The sequence below is a fragment of the Phocoena sinus genome, chromosome 12 (assembly GCF_008692025.1).
Source record: "Phocoena sinus isolate mPhoSin1 chromosome 12, mPhoSin1.pri, whole genome shotgun sequence".
NCBI classification, from domain to species: Eukaryota; Metazoa; Chordata; class Mammalia; order Artiodactyla; family Phocoenidae; genus Phocoena; species Phocoena sinus.
Window position 1 is genome coordinate 22223768 of NC_045774.1, and position 26351 is coordinate 22250118.

Here is a 26351-nt window from a genome sequence, read left to right on the forward strand (position 1 = left end):
GTCTGATAAAAATATATTTCTTTCCTTCAATTAGCCATTTTCAAGGGGCTTTCCTCAGGCTCTGCTGTTTATTAGCTTCAGTTATACATAGCTCTTTTTACATTTAAGTTTATATGTTTATTTCCCACATTTGTCCCCCTAGTTCCTGAAAAGGGCAACATCTTAAAAGCCTAAAATAAAAGGATTTCTAAATAAGAATGTTTTAAATGTTTGACGGAGAGACGTTAGAATTACAGATTCAATTATTAGCTGTGGGATATCTACAGGGTCTTTCAAGCAGCCTTTAAATGTTCTGTATATAAACAATATAAAAGAATTCAGCTCTACTGTAACCAGATTTTGGATCTGGTAACTCTATCACTAATGAGAACGTTCAGAGAACACTAACAGATTCTTGCCCTTAAATTCTAATCCTAATCATCCACATTCACATAAAAGAGCATAACTGTCTTCTGGTCCTCGTGTTTATTGTAGAACAGGCTAAATGAAACCAGAAGGTTGGCGCTGCCTTTGGTTTACATACCTCTGATGTAGCTGGCATTGAAACCTTTCTTCTGGATGCTAAAGTCACTTGAAAAGGACACATGCATTTCATTCGCACTTGAGTTAAATGATAGGCCTTTGGCAGTTGCTCCACAAAATTTAGTCTGGCTCTCTACATTATCAAGGAATAATGAGTCATAAATGCAATTGGGAGCTTCTTCAATGTCGAAGTCATTAAACGTTATCTGAATGATATAGCCCGCGGGGGCTCGGAGGGTCCACTTGCAAGCCTGGCTGTTCGGGTAGTCGTTAGGGTAGCACGGAGAAGTAAAGGTCCCAGAAGGGTTGGAGAGGACAACCCTGCAGTTGGCACATCCCCACGCTGCTGGGCAAACAAAAGAAAGACAGAGAGAAGGGCTGGGATCAGAGGCGTGTAATTAATTACCCAAGAGTACCACACAATGGGGACAATCAAACAGTAAACATTTTAAAATACCAAAATATAATCATCAACATTAAAAGGAAAATGAAACCACCTCAAGAAGAAAAAGAAAAACCAAGAGAGCAACAAAAAGTAAAAGAAAAATACAAAATTTTAGAGCACTGATTTTTTAAACTGGGGGCTCATAAATGCTGAGAATCTGATAAAAGTCAGGGGAACTCCCTCCAGTAAAGTGTACAGGGGCCACTGCCCTTGGCATACAATTTCAGGGAGTACATGAGGCCTCAGGAGGCAACACTGGATTTCACATAGGTACACTGACTCAGATGAAGAATCTCTACTCTACAGACTAACTGAGCTGGGGTGGAGGGGATCTTATAGAACCATAAATGTAGAACAATATTACAAACCATGGAAGAGAAACAGGAAATAAATGTTTAAAGAGAAAGCTAGCTACAAGCTTTCTTACAAAAATTTTCTTACAAAAATTCAACAAGTTATCTTCTGGCAGATTGTAGTTTTTTCTAAAATTTAAATAAACAGCATCACCTTGTATGTGTGAAGCACTTATAGTTTTGTTTTGTTTTGAATTTATTTATTTTATTTTTGGCTGCGTTGGTTCTTCATTGCTGCATGCGGGCTTTCTCTAGTTGCAGCAAGCAGGGGCTACTCTTCACTGTGGTGCGCGGGCTTCTCATTGCGGTGGCTTCTCTTGTGGAGCACGGGGTCCAGGCGCACAGGCTTCAGTAGTTGTGGCTCGCAGGCTCAGTAGTTGTGGCTCACGGGCTTAGCTGCTCCGTGGCATGTGGGATCTTCCTGGACCAGGGCTCGAACCCGTGTCCCCTGCACTGGCAGGCGGATTCTTAACCACCTGCGCCACCAGGGAAGCCCAGTACTTACAGTTTTGAAAAATACTTTCACTTCTCCCGCTTGTTTATTTTAGTTGGTAATTATATACCTGTGCGATTATCTTATTTATTCATTCATTCAGTGACTATTTATTGAGTGCCTGCTACACGCCAGGCACTATTCTAAATAGTATATACCAATGAGCAGGAAAGACAAAGTCTCCGTCTGAATGATTCTTACACTTCAGTTTTGGACCCAAAGATAAACAAACAATAATGTAATGACAGATGATAATAAGAGGTACGAAGAAAAGTAAAGCAATCAATTATTTCTCAAGTAGTACTTATCCAGGGCCTGGTCACCAGCTGGATCCAGAAACCAAGGTCTACTGTCTTTCTATTTAGTGATGCTTTTGAAATTAATATTCATGTTGTTTTTAAACATCTGTATAAATGTAGGCAGCAATGTCATTTATCCAACATTCTGGATAAATAAACTGTCATAAAACTGACACATACACTTTCTAAAAGTAAAAGACTTCTACCATGTTAATGGAACTCACTCTCAACTTACTGTGTTCTTCCCTCTTTTACTGAGTTGAGTAGAATGAATATGCAATGACTTTTCTTGAAAACGGTAGTTAGTGCAAGTATTACTTATTCTTCTATGATGCAGTGATATATTCAAGGATTTAGATGTGTTATGCTGCTAGAGTTAGGTTTTTCTTTTTTCCTTTCCCTGTGGCCACCTTGTGTCATGCAGGGGTTTGCTTTGCCAATTCTGCTCCCCAACCATTCTAACTTGCCCTCCCTCTGGCTCTTTCTCTCTAAGTCTCCAACATCTTTTACAGGGCTGAGGATAGACAGAGAAAACAATCTATGATCATCAAGTGTTAGCCAGATGTCTTCTCTTTTTTTTTTTTTTTTTTTTGCGGTACGCGGGCCTCTCACTGCTGTGGCCTCTCCCGTAGCGGAGCACAGGCTCCGGACGCTCAGGCTCAGCGGCCATGGCTCACGGGCCCAGCCACTCCACGGCATGTGGGATCTTCCCGGAGCGGGGCACGAACCCGTGTCCCCTGCATCGGCAGGCGGACTCTCAACCACTGCGCCACCAGGGAAGCCCCAAATGCCTTCTCTTATCCATCCCTGGAACACGTTGCTCCTCTCCTTGTACCATGATTCAGAGCAGCTGGGTTGATTCCATGTGTGAGATTATTTTGTTTATTGTCGGATTCTCCCACTGTTCTCTAGGCTGAACAAGCAGAGGGTATGTACTGTCATAGTCACCATCTTACCCCTCAGGAACTCACAGCGCCCCTGCCACATGGGAGACCTTTGATAAAATTTGTTAAATTTATGAACAAATAAATGAGTCACTTAAATGAAAGAAAACACACCTAACTTAAAGAATGACTCAGTATATGAAACTAAGTCAACCAAAGTCTAAGTCCAAAAAATGGCTGAGCGCATAAGGTCTGGGATATCTCTTTGGATGGGGTTTCGGGGCTCTTTTTTCCAATGGTTTCACTCAGAGCAAGAGACTGAGATGAGCAGGGCCTGCCTCTCTGGCACATTTAGCTTTCTATTACTATACCTTGGGCTCAGGAGAGAGAACTAATCCTAGTAGATTAACAGTAATGTATCCAGTGAAAGGCACTGGAGATTATAAAAGAAAAAAAGAAAGGAAAATAAGATACAGTCTCTGCGTCATTCCAACATGCATGCAAGCAGCATCATTTTTCCAAAATGAGATGCTATCCCCTACATCCAAGACCCAACTAACGTTCATTGTTGTCTTTATCATGATACATTATTTTTGCCAAATTCTTCCCTAGAGCTAATGAAAGGTATACAAACAAGTCAATCTGACTGATCACACCGACCATGTAATCTTGAATAAATTAATTTCTCTGTACCTCAGCTTCACCACTTTATACTGGTGGTAATAAAAGTGCCCACCACCCATGGTTATAGGGAGGACTAGATAGATTAATACTGGAAGTTCCTGGAAACTGTGCTGGCCACAGAGTTAGCACTATTTACATGTTGGCTATTATTAATCATTACTAAAACAAAATCTGTGAATCAATAATTTAAGAGAGAAAAAGTAGCACCCCACCTTAACGGAATCGCTTTTTCCCTTAGGCACTCATTGTGATAGAAAAGAGAAAGAGAAGACACCCATAATAATCACTTAAGCACTTAAGTGTGATTCTCATCTGCCGTAGCTACACCGCATTTAGAGATAATGCTACCAAATAGCGATTATCTTAATTGGATGAAAGGTCAATTAAACTAGGCACAGTATCATGGTGTTCATTATATTTATAGATCACAGTAAAGGGCTTTCACATAGATTATCTCACTTGGCATCATAACAACCCTGGGAATTAGTACCTCCTCCTTCATCAGATGACACGAATAAGACTATTATAGATTATATAACTTGTCCAAAGTTACATATCTAATTGATAGCAGGACCAAGGTTCAAACCAGCTCTTCTGAATATAAGTCTAGTGATTTTCTAGAGGAGGAAAAAAGTTGCCAAGATTAAACAAAAGACACAGCAAAGTGATGAGCCCAAGTCTTGTTTTAAGAGACAATGCTTTTTAATGGGCAATTGCAAAGTTAAACATATGAAATTAAGTGTAAACATATGTTTAAACTTAGTGTAATCACGCTAAAATTGATATATTTTAAGAAACTAATTTTGAAATATTTTAGTAAAGAATGTTAGAGAGTCTAAAATGTAGTGCTTTGGATTTGTCCACTTGGAGCAATCAAATGTCACTGCTAATTGATTCCTACACAGTGAGCCAGTTCATGAAGAAATTAATTTGTTCTCTCTTAAAGGCAGGGCTACTTAAAAAGATGGCTACTGAAGTAGCCACTGAATGAGGGCTTGGTAAAGCCAGGGTTAACATTTTCTAAAAGCGAGCCAACTCAAAACATCTGGCTCAAGTTGTTCTCAAAGACAGATATAATAACATATTCACACTCATAATTTATAAAAGCAGTTTTCCGGTAATCTAAACAAACAAACCAAATTCCACCCTTGGTTCTTGCCTATGCTTGCAATGTTGAGTAATAATTTACTTCTGCATATTTTCACAAAACTTTATTCTTCAAAGAAACGCAAATCTGAAATGGAAAACCTCCCAGTTATGCCAAAGGCTATCTCAATTTATAAAGAACACTTAGATTTAGATTTAATGGAACCATTATCTCATTTTTTTAAAATCTGAGATTTAGATTCTTACTCCACCTTTGCTGTAAGTACTTCTCTATAAATCAAATACTATGTGCTTTAAAATCTAAGACAGGAGTATCAGATCCTAAGAGATAAATAGAAAGAGATCAATTTTAGCGGCTTTCAACCCACATCTGTAGACAAAATAACTGACTTTCCTATACTGTGTTAAGTGGTGAAGAAATGAATGCACTTGATTCTTTTTTTTTTTATTTGAATGTGTGTAAAACTGACACTAATAAATTTGCTGTAAAATCTGGCCGGTGAAAAAAATATCTCCAGAAAATTTCCTTTCAGTTGCCTGTTCAGTTTGCATCTATTCAAAGTCACTGTTTGAATTACCTATGTGAATCTATTAAATTCTAATCAATGAGTTGCTTAAAAAGGTTTAAAATATTTAGTAGCCTTGGTGGTTTCTGAAGATTAAGCCTAAGGGCAGCAACTGAGAGCTCCAGGATCAGCCCCATGCCTTAATCATTACCAAGCCAGGACAGCCACACACCATTTCTCCAGATCAAGAGAAATGCTGCCAGATATAGCATCATTGAAACGTAAAATACAAATAATACTTTAGATGCTGGCATGTGTTAAATGACTGATAATACACAGAACTGAATGACTTCATCAAAGTAAGTATTTAAATTTAAGTGATTTCAGGCCTCTATGCATATTTTTTCAGGATGGCAAGGAATCTGAAGGCAATCTGGCTGTGACATCTGCGTTTCTGTTAATGTGACAGACTTGGCAAGCATCCCCGCACTCCCTCACCACTCCTCTTCAAGCTCTGCACTCAAAGACAGCATTGCTGTCCAGGGGAAAGTCACTCTTTCACCAAGGTTACGTTGTCCGTTCCATTCTCCTGCTAGAACTCTCGGCAGCCAAGGAAGGATATCTGTTTGCTCTCAAACTCCTCCTAAAGCACTGGCTTCCCCAGGGTTAACCAGAAAATTGTCTGATTTCCCTCTGTGATGCTTCAACCTCAAAATGTTCTTTGGAAGCACTGTGAATACGAAGGTACCGCAATGACTTAGGCCTGAGTTCAAAAGTGTACCACTCTACTCCAATGAGTTCAATTAAGTCTGGCCTTGCTAGAAAACTAACAAAAAGTTGAAGTGAAGGTTTCTTGGTGAGGCACCATGAAGCTTGACAATTTTTTGAAGCTCCAAAGAGATCCGTATGCACCACACCCTCAAACACATTTCTGTCTTCTGTAATATTGTTAATGCTTAAACTTTGAGTCCTACCTTTCCATAATCACCTTGGCATGAGAACATTCCATATGTAACTGCAAAAGCTAATACTTTGGGGAGATCCAAACAAGTGAACTGTTGTAAATCCTTCTAGAGTCAGCTTATTATGTAGATATATATCCCTTGCAAGAGGATTAAACACACAAGCACACGTGCATGCATTTGCACACATACCCACACACATTCTCATGGGAAACTATTCTCTCTTAAGTAATGGCTGAGTTTTTCTCCAGGTTTTAAAATAATAATAATAATAATAATCTAAAGGCAATGCACCATTTGAAACAGTCTACGGCTGCCTGGCCTATCACTTAATCTACCTTCTGGTTAATACATTCAAGTCTCTTATCCCCTCCTTTCCTGCACTGTAAACCCCTAACTCTGTATTAATCTAGCCATGGACCTTCTTGCTCTCTAATGCATAGACTTCTGAGCACTGTTGAAAGAATTCTCAAAATCATGCAGATTATTTATACTAAAGAGGCTTCCAATTTGATCTTACTCATGTTCTGTAACATTTGATGCCTCTGAACACTCCCTGATTCTGAGTCTCTCCATTCGGTTCCTACTGTCTCCTTGCTCTCCTCCTGCCTTTCTCTCTGCCCTCTCTGAGCTTACCTCTGCTCTACTGGCCCTTAAAATCCTTGCAATTCAAAGTATGGGCCTCAGACCAGTAGCATCAGCATCAGCTGGGAGCTTCTTAGACAAATGGAATCATCCAGACTTTCTAAACAAAATCTGTATTTTAACAAGATTTTCTGGTGATTTGCAAGCACATTAAAATCTGAAAAGCACTCCTTTAAGTAACAACATACTGCCAGAAGCTATTCACAATCTCCACATATGCACCTGCTCCCAGGAAGATCTGCCTCTCCTACATCTCTGGCAGTTGTATTTGTCCCATGACCCCAGGGGAGGACCCCTCACCTGAAGGGAACCAAATCATGGGCTTGGCTACTCAGTCAGATTTCCTCTCTTTGAAGTTAGAGGCACAGATAATTTATTCAGAAAACGATGAACAATAGAATGACAAAGTTATATAAACGCAAAGGCAGCAGCTTCCTTGGCCACTTGCAAACAAAGACACTGATGGGCAGAGAAAAGAGAAAGAGAAAAAATCTAAGAACAGAGAGATGAGAGAAAACCAGAACTTTGAAGAGCAGAGACTTTAATTCTAGACATGCCATGTCTAGTCATCAACGGAGGAGCTGTTCTTTGTGGCTTCTCCTTGGATTCTATGACAAGAACTCTTATATCTACCGTGCCACTTCTGTTGATCCTGCACTATGGATTTCTGATCCTTAAAACCAAGTCTGCCCCAAGCCACTGCTTTATGGGGCTCTCCTCTCTCTTCAGCTCTTCTCCCCCACGTTCATTCTCTCTGGGTGATCTCATCTAAACATAGGCCTCCATTATGTCCAAATGCTGATGACATACATGGCCTAGTGCACACCACACCCACACTCGAGAATGTCTACTCAACATCTCCACTTGGATATCTCATAGATCCCTCAATCCAAACATCTTTCCTCAAACCACTTATCCATGTTATAAGTGTTAGTTGTACGAAAATCATCCAAGCTAGGACTCTGAATATCCCTTCTCTCTTCCTTCTTCCACACCCCTTAAAATAGTTTGTCAAGGGCCATGGCCATATACGATTTTATTCATGGTTCTTCATTTATCCCCTTCTCTCATTCCCATGGCTACCTAGTTTAAGTTTCTTGTCTTTTCTCTCCTGGAGAAAAGCTCAGTAACTAGTCTCTTTGTCAATAGTCTTGTCACCTCCAATTCATCCTCCCCATCACTACAAGAAATATCTGTGAAAATGCAAATGCAAGTACAAAAATGTTTTCTCAGCGGAAACCATAATTCAAAAAGACACATGCACCCCAGTGTTCACTGCAGCACTATTTACGATAGCCAGGTCATGGAAGCAACCTAAATGTCCATTGACAGACGAATGGATAAAGATGTGATATATATATACAATGGAATATTACTCAGCCATAAAAAAGAATGAAATTGGGTCATTTGTAGAGATGTGGATGGAACTAGAGACTGTCATACAGAGTGAAGTAAGTCAGAAAGAGAAAAACAAATGTATGTTAACGCAAAATGTGGGATCTAGATAAATGGTACAGGTGAACCGGTTTGCAAGGCAGAAATAGAGACACAAACGTATGGACACCAAGGGGGGAAAGCGGGGTGGGGAGTGGCATGAATTGGGAGATTGGAATTGACATATATACACTCATATGTATAAAATAGATAACTAATTAAAAAATAAAATAAAAAAAAATATTACACCCTGTAGCTAGCATTCTTTCACTGTTTCTAATTTAAACACAAATAAAAACAAAATGAGAAAGAAGAATTGAAAAAAAAAACTAAAAATATAAAATGTTTTCTCTACCTTGAAATCTGCTCTGAAATCTAACAAGACAAGCTTCTTTGAATGACACATATAGCACCCCATATTTGTCCTGTTCACCCTTTCTAACTCATCTCTCACCATCCCCCCATAACCATTCACTCAGTAAATACTTATAAAGCATCTATGTGTCTGGCACTGTGCTGGGCACTGGGAATACAGTTGTGGGCAAGATATAATCCCTGACGTTATGGAATGTAGAGATTACTACAAATACAGATAAATAAGTAGATTGTGATAATACAATGTGAAAATTGCTCTAATAGAGCAGGTAGATGAGTGCAATAACCAATGTTTAGATTTCGTAGAAACAGAGCCATTCCTAACAGATGAGAAAGAAACTGAGATCTGAAAATGCAGCAGAGAAGTGGGCCAGTGAAGAAGGGAAGCAGAGGAGAAAAAGAAGAGAGGGTTCTGTGCAGTAGGGTCAGCAGGTTGCAAAGGCTTGTGGGTGAGAGAGAGCAGGGATTGTTCCAGTAACTTAAGAGTTTAGTTTAGCTGAAGCAGAGTGTGCAAAGTGGGGAGAAACATGAGATAAAGATGGCAAGATAGGCAGAGATTAGATTCTACAGGATTTTGCAAGCAATGCTAAAAACTTTCTTTTTCAAATATAATAAAAGCAGTAGGGAAAATAAAAAGGTCTTAATTAGGGGAAAGTAAAATAATCAGATTTGTATTTAGCAGATATTTTTTAAAACCTAACCCTTGTACACATAAACAACACAAAATTACCAGTGAACAAAGACTGTTGTAAGAATCACAGCAGCCTAAACCCAAAGGGCTGACGGATGACAAGAAGAGAGACAAAAGACAGCAAACCATCCTGGCAGCTTGTTTGTGGAAAGAGAAAAGCAGTTACAGTGGTAAAGGAAGATTAATTCTACAAGGATTCAGTGAATCAAAGCCTAACTGTCGATGGGTAAGATAAAAAGGTAGCGAAGTGACCAATGTAGCATTTATCGAAGATCTGTCTTACTCTGACATATTATTACCCCTAAAAAGGAAACTGAGGGAACTATAAAAAAATAAACACTCACCTAATGTTCATTTTATATGAGAATGTCACAGAAAATCTTTCCATATGGACTATCTAGGCAGCATTGCAGGGTAAAACTGGTTTATGTTAGCATTAACCAGAAAAGTATTGCTAAATATTACCAACATAAGTAGAGAATGTCTTAGCCTAATAAAAGCTAATTATAGTTCTAATACCCATGAAGGCAATGATGTAATTACTGGCTAAATAGCACATGACTAACTTCTTAAGCACATGAATGCAGCTAATGAGATATCCATGTAAAGTACTAGGACTGTACTTGGTTCAAAGTGAGATGCTCAAATCATATTCATTTTTACTGTTGTGACTGTGGTTGTCATTTAATAGCAGAGCATGTTAGCCATATTTCAGTTTGTTCATTCATTCATTTATTCAATTTTCTGGGTCCCTACTTCCATTCATTTTCAGTTTTCTTTTAAATATCTTTACATATGTTTATCAGAGGGTGGTCAGAGGGAAGGTAGATTAAAAGGTCCCTGTTATGTGGGTGCAGGTAAAGCCCCTGAAATTAATAGCTACAACTAGTTTTGCTTTTACAAACTTGCCCTCCTAATAAGTTGGGAGAATATATTGGGAAGAAGACAGCAGTAGCTGAGTAAGTGCATATATCTTAGCTCAAATTTTCCAAATGAGCCTTTAATTTGAAGACATAAAAAAAACAAAAAACACTCAGGTTTGTACACATAATGGAAGCAGTTTAAATAGTCAAGGTTTGGAGCAAAGCAAATTATAGATGCAACTGGCATAATTTTGCTCCTTTACAGAATACTTTTTAATGTAAACATCTTAGTAATAAGAAAGAGCTGATGTTAAAAATTACATAATATACATTTTTAAATGTTTTTTCATTAAAACTTTCCATTTTATACATAAATAGGTTGCTTAAAACTGTTAACTGCCTTAAGTTAATCCATCATTGGAATTAATTACTTTTCAAAGTATTTATATAATGTTAACTTTGCACATAGATCTCAAGTAAAATATATTAGAGAAGTGTGTGAGAGAGGGAGAGAAAGAAATAGATTATCTCAAGATATTTTCAGTAAACTCTAAAGTTGAACTTTAAAAAGATTTCTTCTAGTCCAACTCCTTTCTAGCTAAATCACAAGGTCTATCTGATAAAAAAAAAACTGTTACTGTTGTGGGAAAAAAACACTGTAGCAAGAACAATAAAAAAATCATTGTAGCAAGAACAATACGCTTATGAAGCTGAACTAGAAGCTTTCTCAAGATCCTTTCCAGATCTAAAGTTATACCTTCCAAGGTATTTTTTAATGTGAATATAAGCAATATAAACACATATAAAAGTCATAAACCCGTCTTCTCTGGAGATACAGAGAAATAAAAATAACAACTGTAATAGCAACTAGCATTTAGTGAGTGATTACTTTGTGCCAGATGAGAGGGGATTAAATTGCCTTTAGCTTGAAATAATCTATGGTTGTGTGAATATTTGGGATATATTGCAAGTGGATCACAGTGGGTTCTGCCCCTGGCTAGTGACTAGCCATTGAAGTCTTGGTTTCCACAGCTGAAAGAATGTCTCTTATGGTTCTAAAACCCTAGTATGAGTGATGAACTTAGGGCCTCACACACATCAGAGCTTCAACTGCTCCCGCCACTAGGAAGAAACTTCCAGGAGAGTCATGAAGACATCTGATGCTCCCCAAGGAAAGGAGTATGCCGACGTACAGCTCAAGATATTATGAGGCAAGAGGGTCTTTTTGAGTATTCATGAGTCTCAGCTTGTTTGTGTTATTTGTCCACTTTGGAGCCATGAATCAGCCAGTGCAGGTTGAATGCAAGTAGAGCTAATGCTCGGCAAACATCCTGGCTTCTGGGATATATTCCGACTGCTCAAGAAATTTCCACATCTTGCTAACAGTACTTATTGTGCTATTTTGAATATTGCTGGCTTAGAATTACAGAGCAAGCTGTGACAGATTGTGAAGATTTAGAGTGTGGTTACACCAGGGAAAAAAAATCACCTCCTTTCTACTTAATATAGCTGCTTTTGTGTGTCCTTGATGCCTACCAACTTACTTTACAAAAGAAAAAAAACATCTATTACTTTCATAAAATTAATACACCTATTGAGCAATGAGGTTGAACCTTGGTTTGCCACACCATTGCCAAAATGTTTATCTGATTTCAAATTGCACTGGGTCGGGGACAAGGCGATGTAGGTGTAACACTGTACAGCCTCTGGCCGGTTATGTATATCCAGGCAACTCAATCAACTTCTCCACAGTTAAACTGCTTCACCTCTGCCCTGAGGGAGCCTCCACATCAATCACAAGTCTGCAGCAAAAACACACTGGAAGAAGTTCATGAAGTTCACCAAGCTGAAAAATTATAAGTTTCCAGGAGAATATAAAAATCTACTTGCTTACTGTTTTCTTTCAGCCAGCTTTATTTTTAAACTTCAGAAAAATGGGAGAGTGACTTGTTATAGGTGGGGGAATAAGGTCACACCTGCAGGCAAGCCAGAGAGGAAGCCAAGCCACCAAAAGTGGGTGGGCTGGTTGGCCTACAGAGAAAACAGGGCAGCGTGTTTCCAGTTGGAGGTGCAACCTAAGAACAGAAGTTGGTCAGTGTCTGAGAGGGCTGAACTGGGGCAAACCTCTCCGTCGCTGGACAGTGTCAGAGTACTCAGGCTGCACATAACTGTTTCACTCACTACTGAGGGAGCTAGGCCATCATTCAAAATGTCTGGAAATTGCTTCTATGCTCTCGATCATTTAGCTTTGCAGTGTTGTTTGAGGGAAAGGGAAATATTATTTTAACATACAGATTCCTTTCACGATCCCATTATTATTATTTTCCAATAATAATAGGTATAATATTATTCTGGTTCAGTACCAGATATCAAGCATAGTTCAGTCACCGCCCCCCTTCATCAAAATAACACTGATGCTTAGGCAGACTGAGCCCCAGGGATTATTGAAATGACACTAAGGAGGTCCATCTTAGAGAAAAACTGAAAGGGAAATTTCAAACAATGGCGATTTGGGATTCCAATATAAATACAAAGCTTTAGAAACACATGTATCATTTTCCCAGGGAAGCGTATATGGTGGGAAGGCTATATGCCATTCTGGCATCAAATCTCAATCCAAAAAAGGTGAGAAACTTTAGATTTTTTGATTCTTTAATAATGAATTAAGTAGGAGATATCTGGATAACAGATCTTTTCTAAAAATTATTTGCTAAGATAATCTGAGTAAAATCTCTACTCAAGGAAATCAAAATGATTTTCTTCTCCAATATAATTGGCTAACTTTCCATTTGGGGGCTGAGTAAGACATCAGGCATTTTTCTGAAGGACCACCCAGCCAGAATGGTACTGCTCTAAGTAGAACTGCTAGCTTCACTATGCAAAATGAGCCAAAACAAAAGAAGTTTACTGAAATTTTAATAAAAGTTAATATTTGCTTGTAAAGCGATATTAATAGTTTGCATATAGATGATTTTGCCTGAAAGGAATATTTTCTTAAATTATCAAAAATATTTTTCTCTGACACACCATTTTTCTGGATATTATTTTATGATGTTTTACAGTTATTCTTCTACAAAACTACAAGTCACGATTCAAAAGTGAACAATGCAGATGAAGTTCCTGTGTCTCATAACAAACAACAGTCAATAAGAAATATATGAACCACGCTGAACTTAAAATGCAGGCCAAAGCTCTCGGCTAAAACATAAAAGAGAAATGTTCTAAGTGACTGTATGAAAAACTTAATGTATAGCAACAAATGCAGGATCACATATGGTCATTAGCAACTCAAACACAACAAAGACCCTTTTCACAGAAGAAGATGAGAAAAGCAAAACCTTAAAGGATAGCCTAGCTTGTCACTTCTGTTTACTATGTTTAAACATTTGCTCACTGGAGAGCTGAAAATTAAACACCTATAGTTCACATAAGACCTTTTGGACGCAAATCTAAGTTTCCATTTGAACTGGCTTCGGAGTTGCTCCTATGCTAACATCTGTACAGCTGCTCTCAGTACGTAAACCCTCCATACACTTGACTAGAAATAGCACACTGCCTGGCTGGAACTTTTTGCACAGCGTTTCAATGAAAGACACCACTGTCCTCTAAAACACATTATTCAACAATTAGATTTGGGCTGCTGAAGCAGAAGACAAAGGCTCCACTATATCCTGTTTAGTTCTATCAATTTGCTTCATGATATCATTTTTAGGTACAGCCTTTCAATTCACAGTTTGATATTTTTACAGGGCTTCTAGTGATATAGAAGCTATGTAAAAAGATGTGCATCTACCTCCTAGGGTACAGTCTTTTCAGAAGTATAAAAAATAAGGACTTTAGTTAGAAAATTTCATGTTAGAGTAACTTTTCTATCAAAACCTTTAATAAAGGCAAATTTTAATGTTAATGAAATTTTAATGAAAAAAAGTATACCCAATTGTACCCCACTTGGTACAACATCCAAGTAATGTAAATGTGCTGATCCTTTTGCTGTCTTTAGCAGACTGAAAAAAAGAAATAAAAAAGAAAACATAATGCCAATGCTCAGCTGATTTGATCCAGGATTTTAGGGGAAGGCTGGAGGGAACATTCTGCACTAAGAATGTTTGAATAAGGTGTGATTAAATCATCTCAAGATGAGTGGCATCTTGTTAGATATAATTGGAATAGCATTATGGCAGATTAAACTATCACATTATCCTCTTGACCTCCTTTGGTAACTGGGGTGAGGAATACAGAGAAGTAAAATAAAATAGATTTTGGACATAGCTTGGGTGGGAGCCCTTTGCTGTCTGCTTCTTCTTTGACTCTTTGGGTTATATCCAATAAAAATGTAAGTAGAGAGAAAAAAAAAAAAACAAATGGATATCTCTAAGATGACCGACTTATCTTCATTTCATTCCGTGACACTGTTTAATGCCAGTACACAAAGGTACAAATTTCCTTCATCCCACATAGAGAAAAGGTTGGTTTTTTTGTTTCTTCAGGGTTTTTTTGTGTGTTGGGGGTGGAGATCTGAAAATCTTGTGGTACACACTCTGAAATTCAAGACTATTTTTCTTGGCACTCTTCATCTAATTTTATTTGCTTGTTTTTTCTTTGTCAGATTTTTTTTTATTGATTAAATACCACAAATTCATAAGATGAGCCAGGATAAACAAAAAAGTAAAGAATAAAAAAGGACAAAGTTCTACATGCACACACATAATACGTATGCCTTCTGGATGCGTATATGATATAGACGCAGACAATTTCCATGACGTCAGGCAACATGGCTACTTAATTCACTGCAAAATACCCAGTGCCCAGTGTTAGACATGGCAAAGATTCACCACTCAAATACCCAGAAATTGAGAAAAGAACACACACACATGTGTGTACTTCAAAATATATATACAACACTAACATATATGCCTTTACGTATATTTTAAATATATGTATTATATATGTAACACAAGATATATTTTTTTAAATAATCAGGATTCTTATATGATAGAAAAACATCAACTTGTTTATTCTTTCCTGGTTATGATAAAGTTAAACTAGAATTCCATTCTAGGCTGAGATTATATTTGATTTCATAAAATATGTTTGCTTCACTCTAATCAATCTATACTTACTCAGCGCACACTATGTTTAAGGCATAGGTTCTAAGTATTAAAGAGGAAAATGATTTACTTCGGGAAAAACATGAAGCCATAGCACAGGGGTCATGAATTTCCCAAAGTAGGAGGGTCACTGTATGTAAGACCAGTTATTGACGTCATACATGTTTTCATTTTGAATCACCTGGATCTCTATTATCAATAACATTTAGCAGGATATCACTGCTTGCAGAAATCTAGGTCACCCACCTCATGCCCCTCATTTTACAGATGTGGAAGCTAAGGCCCAGAGATACCACTGACTTGCCAGAGAGAAAACTATAAATTAAAATCAAAATGAGAATTGTTTCTGTTTCCCAACTATGGTAAATGCAAATATTCTCTAATATGTGCATGCCTGTGCTATATTTAAACCAGAAAATAAACTTTAGCCTGCCTAAGATGTCTCAAGTCATGTACAATTATCTTTCCATATTTAAGTTAAATTCTCATAACAACCTTGCATAGTATATCACTGTTTTATTGAACGGAAAACTAATGTTTCTGGTATACCATCTTAATGCATCACTTTGCTTGTATAATCTAGTCTGCACATTTCTGAAAGTCAGGGGTCACATCTAATTTGGGTTAGTAATCAACATTATATGCTAAATCTATTTCTAGTGGTGGCCATAAGGGTGCCCACAGTATTAACAATGACAATTCATAATAATCTTCAAATTTTCTTCGGAATCAAAGGATGTTAAGGAATCTCAGAGTTTAGATAATCTGCTCTACCATCTTTCTCACTGTAAGGAGGGGTAACATGAAAAGAACATGAACTTTGGAGTCAGGGACACTTGCCATTTGTATGTGATCTTTGGCAAGTCATTCAACCTCTTTAAACCTCTGTCTCTTCTTAGGAAAGAGAAGACATCACCTCCTTTTGGGGGTTACTGCATGAATTAGTGAAGCCCTATATAAAGTGCCTTACAAAACAGCTGACACAGCCTAGTCATTCGATTACTGGTGATGTAACGGATGCTGCCCAACACTGACCAGATCCCCCCTTCAGGATTTTACTCATTCTCTCAGCTGCTGAGGCTGCTTGCCACTGACAGCTCACAGGTGAGTCTCCCTCAGAAGACTGACGTCACCTGAAGAGACACTGCACCCAAAGTCACGTTTGCTTCCCAGAGTAGCCCTGATCCAGTGACTGACCACAGTAGGGGCACAAGGGCCAGCCCCCTTGCCCCAATCTGAGAACTCAGAAGGGTATCCCAGCTCCAGAGCTGCTTGTAGTATCTGCTGAGGCCATTTCTGTGGCTATGTCGAAGCCCAACTTCTCTCTCTGCCCTAGGAGACCACTCCCTGATACACCTCCTACATCTAATCCCCATTTCAGTTCCTTCTGAGTTGCAGAAGGAACTCAACCTGCAACATCTGGTCACTTCATTGTCTCATGCTTGAATGGAACAGTAGGCACTGAAGATGCTCAGTAACTAAATCTCCATGGAAACTGCAGTGATCCAGTAGAAGAAATACTAAAGTGAGAATTAAAAGATGTTACGTCTGGTTCCAGTCATTACCTAGGAATGTTGGGTCACTTTAATATCTCAGCTTTAATGGTTTAAAATGTGATGGCATTATAATTTTGACATAACATTTAGGTTCCCTCATTTTAGTTCTCTCTTTAGTCCCTGGTATTTCTACAAGGCCAAGAATAAAATTACCTGTATTGAAAACACATCAATAGTTATATTTTCATCAAATCCCAATCAATTCACAGACCAAGATGACTCATTTAAAGATCATGATTTTTTTTCTTAACATACTTGGAATGCAGAAATTTCCAGATTAATCTAACCAAGTGACAATTGATTAAATAATTCATTGCGGAATACTAATCAAAGTATACTCTTGATCAATGAAACTTCCTATACTATTGATACCATTAAGATTTAAAGTAATTTTTAGGAAACTAGTTCTTCTTTTTCTGAAGTCTAAATATCTCAGAAGAAAACTTTATGTTCAAATATCGCTTTGCTCATGACCCATGAACTTTTTTGAAACAAAGAAAGGAAGTTATTTAGTCACTGAAGTACACTTTGCATTCACGCTGAAGTAGCAGATGCTTTCAAATGATGTTAGGAATGAACAGAAGAGAAAATTAGAAAATGATATTTTCCATTATCCTATTTTTACCAATCCAAAGATACACAATGTTCCTGCTGGAAAAATGACCTTTCTTAATTTATGTCTAAATTTGCCTCTTTCTTTTGATCTTTTAACATTTGATGCAGAGTCCAATTGTAAGACGGCTCAGTTGATCAAAGACGGATTTTCATATTCCTTTTGATGTATCTTCTAGAGGGCTTAACAAACACCATTTTAAAAACATACTGTACTAGAACATAAACCTATCACTCATGTTTGTTTTTTATTGAATTTCTGGTAAGCGAGTGGTGTGATGATTCTCAAAACCTGAATTCCACCACTCTATTACCATGTAGCTAATGGGTTCAGAAAAATCCAACCACAAAAACATAATCACAGTAGTTCTCTGTAAAGAAGTACCTGAAACCTCATTGATTATGACACTTAAAATGTTCCCTGTGAAGGTCAAATTCAAAACATATTTATGAAAAATAAACCTTTATGTTTAGATTTTAAATCTGTTGGCCAGGAAAAACATGGTAGTTTGGTCCAAAATATAAAAAACTAACATAGGAATCCAGGAGTATATTTAGCTACCTTATTCAAATAAAAACTCTTGTCAGTATTTGGAAGCTATGATGAAGAGTTCCCTAGGAATTTAGAAATCAGATTGTTCTTTAAAGCATTAAATTTTCACTCTTTTCCATTGATACCAACAGACACATTCATCTCAGAACAAGAGAATCTTTCTGAGAAGAGGAAGACTTGACTATTTTCAAAATGAATGCAGAGAAATAAAATAAATATGGTAAAAGGAAAATCTAATAAGAGCTCAATGGGAATACCTATCTATGTACTGTACTAGGCCAGCAAGAAAATCCTAGAAAATGGCCCAGAGTCCTTGTGAAATGGATACACAAGGCTCATTTGGATTGATAGGGTTAAAAACTGGATTCATCACAATCTTTTAATTCATGCTCAGACCACTATTTGGTTTCTTATATAGGTGTACCACCTATTCTTCCAGCTCCTCTGATAGATATTACTCATCATATATCAACAAATTCGTTCATTAAAATTTGGTTTCTCAAGTAAAGAAATATCCCCATGACAGCGATGTGAGTAGGGGTAATTTTAAAAACATTTAACAACCCGTAACAATTAGGACTTGGGCCCCGACAAGTTAGAGGAGATGCTGGCCAGCTGAATATCATCAGTTCTGACTCAGATTTCTGTACATCCTTTTACTTATAAGTAAACTCTCAGTTACTTGCTTTAATATTTTTCTTCCCTCTCATACTGTTAGGTCCATGAGCACAGGGACTTAAACTAAAACTTAAACTTAAACTCCAAAACCTAGTCTAATTCCTGGTGCTGGTCCTGAAAATGAATGAATGAATGAACAAAGGAGCAAACAGACAAGTATTAACTTGGATGAACCTACCATTAAGAGATGGATTTACTTTCACAGTGGGCTCAAAATCAAACTTCTGAGCCTCCAAGACTGAGGGTTAGACTAATTCACCAAGAAGACCTTCAGTGAGGTCACCTGGGAAACAGTTTTAGCATCCTTCCTACAAGCAGCCTGCTATCTTGACCCAGCCCTTCAGACACTATGGGGATTTTCTCCACAGAACCTACAGTGAGATTACCAACATAAGAAACCTTTATATTCTTTGTCTCCTCAACACAAATCTAAGACATAACAGCAACCAATAAATTTAATGGATTAAGATCTTAAGCCAATTTTGCTGCAAATTAAAGTCTGCCTAGTAGTTACAAGTTTGATTACTGAAACAGTCACTTTGACCATGTAATAATTAAACTTCCCTTTTCAGTTTGTTGTTTTAGCCCCAGACTATTAACCATGTTGCCATCAGGAAAAACACATTTTTAGTTGATGAAATGATCTGATCATAAATTTATGTTTCAACACAAAATATACCATCTTAAAGGGTATATTCGGAACATGCTGGGAGGGGGGGTTCCAATATTTATATTTTATTTCCTTCCCTTTTGTGTGTCAGAAAAACTCAGTGAAAAATCGTGTACGTAACTGACATGCAAACCAGAAAGACTATTTTGAATTCAAACACAGTTGGTCATGATACGAAAAAGATTTCTAACCAAAAAAGCAAGAGGTTTAATATAGTGTTTTATATTTACAAACCAAAATTTTGTTCAGTATTTTCATTGTGTCTATGTGTTTATAGATAACAGCCAACAAGCATAAGTAGAACAGCCTTCATCATGACTGCCAAGGATACCAAGATATTCTTTCAAGTTACATACATTTTCCCCTTGTGTAGTTCCTAACTGAAAACTAAAGAAAGATTAAAGGCAACTGCATTTTTATATCAAAAACTCTCAATGCATCAACAAATCTGTAGCACCTATTCCTCTCCTATGCCACTCTGCAGGAAATTTTTCAGTCATGCAAAGCTTTTACTGCAAAATGAATATTTCTCAAGTCCCCTTTGACTTTTATAATCCACTGTATTTTACAATCCGATTATTGAATGATTCATAATTCTGATCTTTATTGGGGCTGGTTTAACTCTCAATTCTCTTACTCTCCCATTCCTTCTTTCTGCCTTGTTCTAACCTCGGGTCCCTGGAATTATTTGAAGTGGGAGGAAAATCAGTTCATTCCCTAATATCCCCATCATCTAAAGAGATCTTCAAATATCCTGCGGTCATCAGTCTATTTTATTGCAAAGACAACTTGATAACTATAATTCTAGACTCATACTGAATATCAATCACAATGTTAGATATGTTAAAAGTAGTGTGTGTGTGTCCTCTATGTCTCCTTTCCATTAAATCTTATCTACCAATTATTGCCTAAAATAGAATGGAAGCAGAAGCTTTTTATTTATAGTTTTAAGGCACCCAGCTACTTTAACAAAAGTTTCTGGAGGAGGCAGTACCTCATAGTGTCAATTGTCTAAAGAAAACACCATTTAACTAGTTAATTGTAAAAGTTACTAGACTGTCTAGCTTCGGAAATTTCCTTCCCGTAAGTGAGAATCCTTTAAATATTCTTCCACACTATTTTCTTTAAAATATGTCTGTAACTAAATGTCAAATCAATTTTACACACATCCAAAGGATAAATCATATCATATCTTTAAGATTGGATATCTTGGAGGAATTCCCTAGTGGTCCAGTGGTTAGGACTCTGCGCTTTCACTGCCGTGGGCCTGGGTTCAATCCCTGGTTGCGGAACTAAGATCCCTCAAGCTGCAGGGCTCGGCAAAAAGAAAAAGAAGATTGGATATTTTGTATGTACTGTAGCCATGACCTAGGATAGCTCTGTGTGATGTGCTAAAACTCACATAAAACATTCAGATTATATTAATAAAGCATTTCAAATACTCTTTTACTACAAAGTTATAGTATAAAGAAAAACATTTACAGTATACTGATCATACATTGTTATGACAGTTTTTTCTCAAGTACGTATTTCTTTTACTTGAGCTCATGTAATATTTTTCTTATCACTAATACTTTGGAAACAAAACAATCAAACACCATCTAGAAAAGGCTCTTTTTCCCCTTTTCCACAGAGTAATAAATCCAGAATAATAAATCACGTATCAACATGTAAGCTAGATCTTTCTGACTTCCCTATGAATGCCCTTTCAAGTCTTCCAACCAAAAAAAAAAAAAAGAAAAATCCAGTAGGAAATGTAGCTATTGTTCAACAGAGATATCTTTCATACATTTCATTTAGTATTTAGATAAACTGTAGAAACAGGAATTCGGTGCTTTAAATTTTAAGTATTACTGAAGTGTACCACATAAAAAAACTATGGGGTATTATAAATTTTAATGTTTCAGTCCAGGAGAAAGTAAATTAAGAACTTCCCCACTTTGAATTTTGTTTTCTTTTGCCAGATAATTCACACAAAAAGTCTTGACTCTTTGTGCCTTATTAAAATAAATAAGTAAACTTCAAATTTTCCTGTCTCTGGATCTGGTCAATCTAAAAGTTATGGATGATTAAATATTATGGTGCTTGGAAGCTAAATGTATTTTTCCAAACCAAATTACTCTTGCTCTCTTCTTCAATGGTATTTAAAATATTAATACTAATTTTATATTATTCAAAATTTGAAATCCATAATCTTATACTTTATAGATTTTTTAATAAACTAAAATCTATAAAATACTTATTTCTAAAATCTTTTTATCTTTCATAGAACAATTTCACTAAATGAGATCATTAGGGAAAAATAATAGTTTAAAATAAACAGTAAATAAAGATCTTATTCAAAGACACTGGTGCCCCTCCTCGTTTTTATTAAAAGTGATAAATATAATGTTTTCAGAATGTTATTAAAAATAGGATTTAATATTTATTTGCTTAAAGATGGTTCACTAGTTCCAGATACTGAATTTTTGAAAGATACTGTGTTATTTTCTTACTTCCAAGTACTCTCTTCAAACAACCATGTAAGTTCTAGTTAAAGGATACATGACTATGAAGAATACACAGACACTTATCCAGGTATCATTAAAATTACTAAATAAAAATATAGGAGGGCTTCCCTGGTGGTGCAGTGGTTAAGAATCCTCCTGCCAGTGCAGGGGACACAGGTTCGAGCCCTGGTCTGGGAAGATCCCACATGCCGCGGAGCAACTAAGTCCGTGCGCCACAACTATGGAGCCTGCGCTCTAGAGCCCGTGAGCCACAACTACTGAGCCCATGCGCCACAACTACTGAAGCCCGCGCACCTAGAGCCCGTGCTCCACAACAAGAGAAGCCACCGCAATGAAGAGTAGCCCCCGCTTGCTGCAACTAGAGAAAAGCCCGCATTCAGCAACAGAGACCCAAAGCAGCCAAAAGTAAAATAAATAAATTTATTAAAAATATATATAGGAAAAGCAAGAGATTAATTTTATATAACTGTCAAAAACACATATCTAATTTTGCAGAAAATACAGAGAATATATTTATAGACAAGTATGTATATTGTTAACCAGTTTAATATAAAGAATCCATTCACGTGTATCTGGGAGCCATGTTGGGGTACATATAGTATGTGAATAAATCAGAAGGCAGAATTTCATCTGTAACTTCAGCAGAAATTTCACTTATCTAAATATATTTTTAAATAAATAAAATTCCATCTTTTCCAATATTTTTTCCTATTCTAAATAGCTAAATATATATTTACTGTGGGGAGATGACAATTTATGCCAGATGAGCATGAGTGAAACTGATTTCATTCATTTTTCTACTATGTTATCAGCTTTGTTAAGGAATTTTGATAATTTTTTAAATGCTTATAAGGTTAGTAAACTTAAAAAAATAAAAAACTCAGAAGAAAAATGGAAACTATACTACCACCAGGTCTGTGGCTTACTAATTTTGATCTTGCTAAAAAACAACTGAAATGGTCAGTTAACTATGAAAACTTCTTTGTGCTTTATTTAGATGGTAAAGCTTTAATAAGAATGCTCAAAAATTGGGAGTTTTATAATAAATATTTTCAAGTTAATGATAGGGATCGTTACTCCTAAAATTCTTTTTAAAAGAATACATTGTATGCTGTGGACCAATAAAAATCGTTCAATTTTTCCTTGATTATTCAGGACATTATAACTTCTCATTCTGAATAATGATCACTGTATTACAGTATAAATATGGATTGGGAAAGCATTGTAGAAATGGGTCTCCTCTGGAATTTGATTTTTGGAATAAACCCTGAGATAAACTTAGTCTCCTAATGTTTTTCCTTTCAACAATTTTCTCTTGCCTCTGGAGAATTTTTTTCCACTCAGTTGTGCTCTGTCTCTCTACCACTTGCTACAATCTCTCCAAAACTCCTACTGCCTGCGTGCCTTCCACTTCAGTTTATTCCTTCTTTGCACACAGGTCCTTATAGCATCAGGCTCATGACAAGCTGAGTCACCAAATGCCGGAACTATGGGCCTCTTAAGAGGTGAACTGCACCAAAGAAGTGTTTTCTAAATGGCAAACCTTCTAGGCGTGGGATCTGACTCAGATTCCACTTTCACATTCATTTCAACTAGTCAAGTTCCAGTGATCAAGTTTTTTAAAAATTTGGTATTCATTGGTTAAATGCTCACAGAATTATAGAACTCTAATTGGAACAGAATTAGAGAGCATATAGTCCATTGTTTCATTTTATAATTTAGAAGGAGGAGGAAGAAGAGAGGGGAGAGGTAGAGGGAAAGAAAAGGAGGGCACAAAGTATCCAAGGCCACAGAGTTACTCAGTGGCATAACTACAATTAGAACCTTGCTCTCCATTCACATTTCCAAGCAAGCAATAAACCAAGATCTTGATTTTTCCATTAAAAAAATGTGTTCTTACACTGTGCTAGGCAGCCCAATGAAGCAGACACTATAAATAACCCTATTGACACAGGGAAATTTATTCTTTATCCTGTGATACACCATAATGGAAAAGAATATGAGAAAGAATGCATATATACGTATAGCCAAATCAGTGTGTTGTACAGCAAAAATTAACACAACATTGTAAATCAACTATACTTCAATAAAATAAATTTCAAAAAATATCTGTCTCTGGAAAAGTCTACAACTCAAAGGGCCTAAGAGTTGGGAAAGAATGGAAATCACATTATCTCTTTATTTTATTCTTAAATAAAAAGTAAGGATATATTCTTTTGAATATTTTCTTAGCACATCCAAGGTTTTGTTTCACATGATGTACATGTGAGCACTTATGACTATATGCTCTGTAATCTTATTTACCTATAAGAGCACTTCTAAATTCTTACAAGTGACCTTACTATCATTATAACCTCCTACAGTGAGTTGAATGCACACTCTGGGAACTGAATAAATACAGCGTTACTCATGAACAGGAAGACCTGTACATAGTAGATAATCAATAAATATTTGGCAATATACAAATTGCCACAGATGGATATTTACTCTTGGGAATGCACCTACATTTCATACTGTCTTCCTTGCAAAATAACTTGCAGCAGATGTTGGTACATAAGCATAACTACACTTGTTAATCTAACTCCCACTATCTAATGTTTCTCTTTTCACAGATGTGTAGTTACTTGCAGAAAAGACTACCTGGTCCCACTGCACATATAAGCTACTGTTAATATGCAATCTTTTTGATTAACAAGATGTTAACTTTATTAAACAAGATTGGCTTAGCACTACCTAACTCTGCATCTAACATGTGTCTGTAGGTCAGGAAACAGAATTTCCAATGCCAACCACACCTGCAAAACACACGCATAAATAACAGTGCAAGACAGAAGGGAAAGCTTACCCTATTATGTTGAAAAGTAATATACGAGAATAAAAGCATAAGAAAAAAATCACCTGGTTTCTGAAGTTTCCTGGTGTAAGACAATCCAGAGAGAATTATCTGGCATTAAATATAGAGGGCTGTAATAAAAAGATTAAGTAGATAATTTCATAGTGGTTTTTATCTTGTACTTCTAGTAAAGCCCATAATAATCCTTAAAGTCGAAACATCCCAGGAGCATGCGTCTTGAAGAAGGCCTGCCTGTGATTGTCAAGTGTGACAGAGCACTGCACAAATCAAACTCTTGACATCACAAAAGGATTATGTTTTTTAACAAAAGACAACATCAGTAACGACATGGAATGACAAATCTGGGTACTCAAGCAAAGCAGAAGTAAAAAAGAAACAGCCAAAGTTGGTGTCAGTACTCGTTCTTGGCACTGTACAAGGAAAGAAGGGATTCTAATTTTAGTGTGGTTTCTAGAAAGCTCTGAGATCAGCCCTAACATAACCATGCTTGATAGTTCTTAAATCAATTCTTAGTTTCAGTGCCTCATGCCAATTTTACTCGCTGCGGGTCCCCAGCCTTTCTGAAAGCATTCACATTGTCGTTGCATCTCCAAAGCCAAAGGGCAGTTTACAGTGTAGAAGGGATTCTCTACCTGCCTGGTCCTCGCATGAGCTTCAGGTGGTCTCTTAACCTTCAGTAAGTGATTATGGAAGCTTGTGCACAGCAAGCATCAGATTCTCAACAGGGTCCCTGACTCAAAAATGTGAAGAACACTATCAACAAATACAAATGTTTAAATTAATATCTGAGGTTTGTACAATAGCTAAGACACATTACAAATTAATAACTGTTCTGAATATGAACATTTCAGAATACAGAGAGAAAATTCTTACCTTAATTTAGAGAGTTGGTACAATGTCAATTATATCCAGTGGGATGCAGATTGTGTTTGTGTCTGTGGAGGTGGTGGGGGAAATGACAAATTTCTGGAACAATTAGTCATGGGGAGAAAAGTCCATTTATATTTGGGTTGCTTCCAAGTCTGTATGTGTGGGTGAGTGGGTGAGTAGGTGGGTGGATGGATGACAGGTATTACTATTTGAATTCCAAAAGTCATTAAACTTGTTCGATTACACATCAGATGAAATTAAGAATTATATTTAACTTTTTAAAGATTATTTTTAGGATTATAATATATAAATCTAATGATGTTAACTATAACTATTTATGAAATGGTAATTACCTTGAGAACTCTTTATATTAAAATGAAGAAAATTAAATTAGATATTTTAAAGTTTTAAGGCTAAGATGACTCTGATGATATATCAGTACAAAGTTTTTAGTCAGTATTTAAACACCAAGTATTTGTTTTAAATTTATGGACTATGATAAATACTCTTATTTAGAGCCTCCATTAAGAATTATTGAACTACAAACAAAGGAAATTAGATTTTCTCAACATAGTTTAAGACACAACTTTAATATTACTAAAATTAGAGGGCTCCCCTGGTGGCACAGTGGTTGAGAGTCTGCCTGTCGATGCAAGCGACATGGGTTCGTGCCCCGG

The 26351-nt window shown here is 36.7% G+C and overlaps 1 protein-coding gene across 10 annotated transcripts in view; it reads right to left on the reverse strand.

Moving 5' to 3' along the window:
- The window catches only part of ADGRG6 (adhesion G protein-coupled receptor G6), a 138433-nt gene that overhangs the window by 72635 nt on the left and 39447 nt on the right, over window positions 1-26351 (reverse strand). For all 10 annotated transcript variants that reach the window (XR_004352535.1, XM_032651258.1, XM_032651257.1 and 7 more), the window contains exon 3: window positions 524-865. Coding sequence is in view for 9 of the 10 variants with exons in the window: in XM_032651258.1 (XP_032507149.1) it covers window positions 524-865 (342 nt within the window). In the remaining variant the exon portion in view is untranslated. The remainder of the gene's footprint in view (window positions 1-523; window positions 866-26351) is intronic.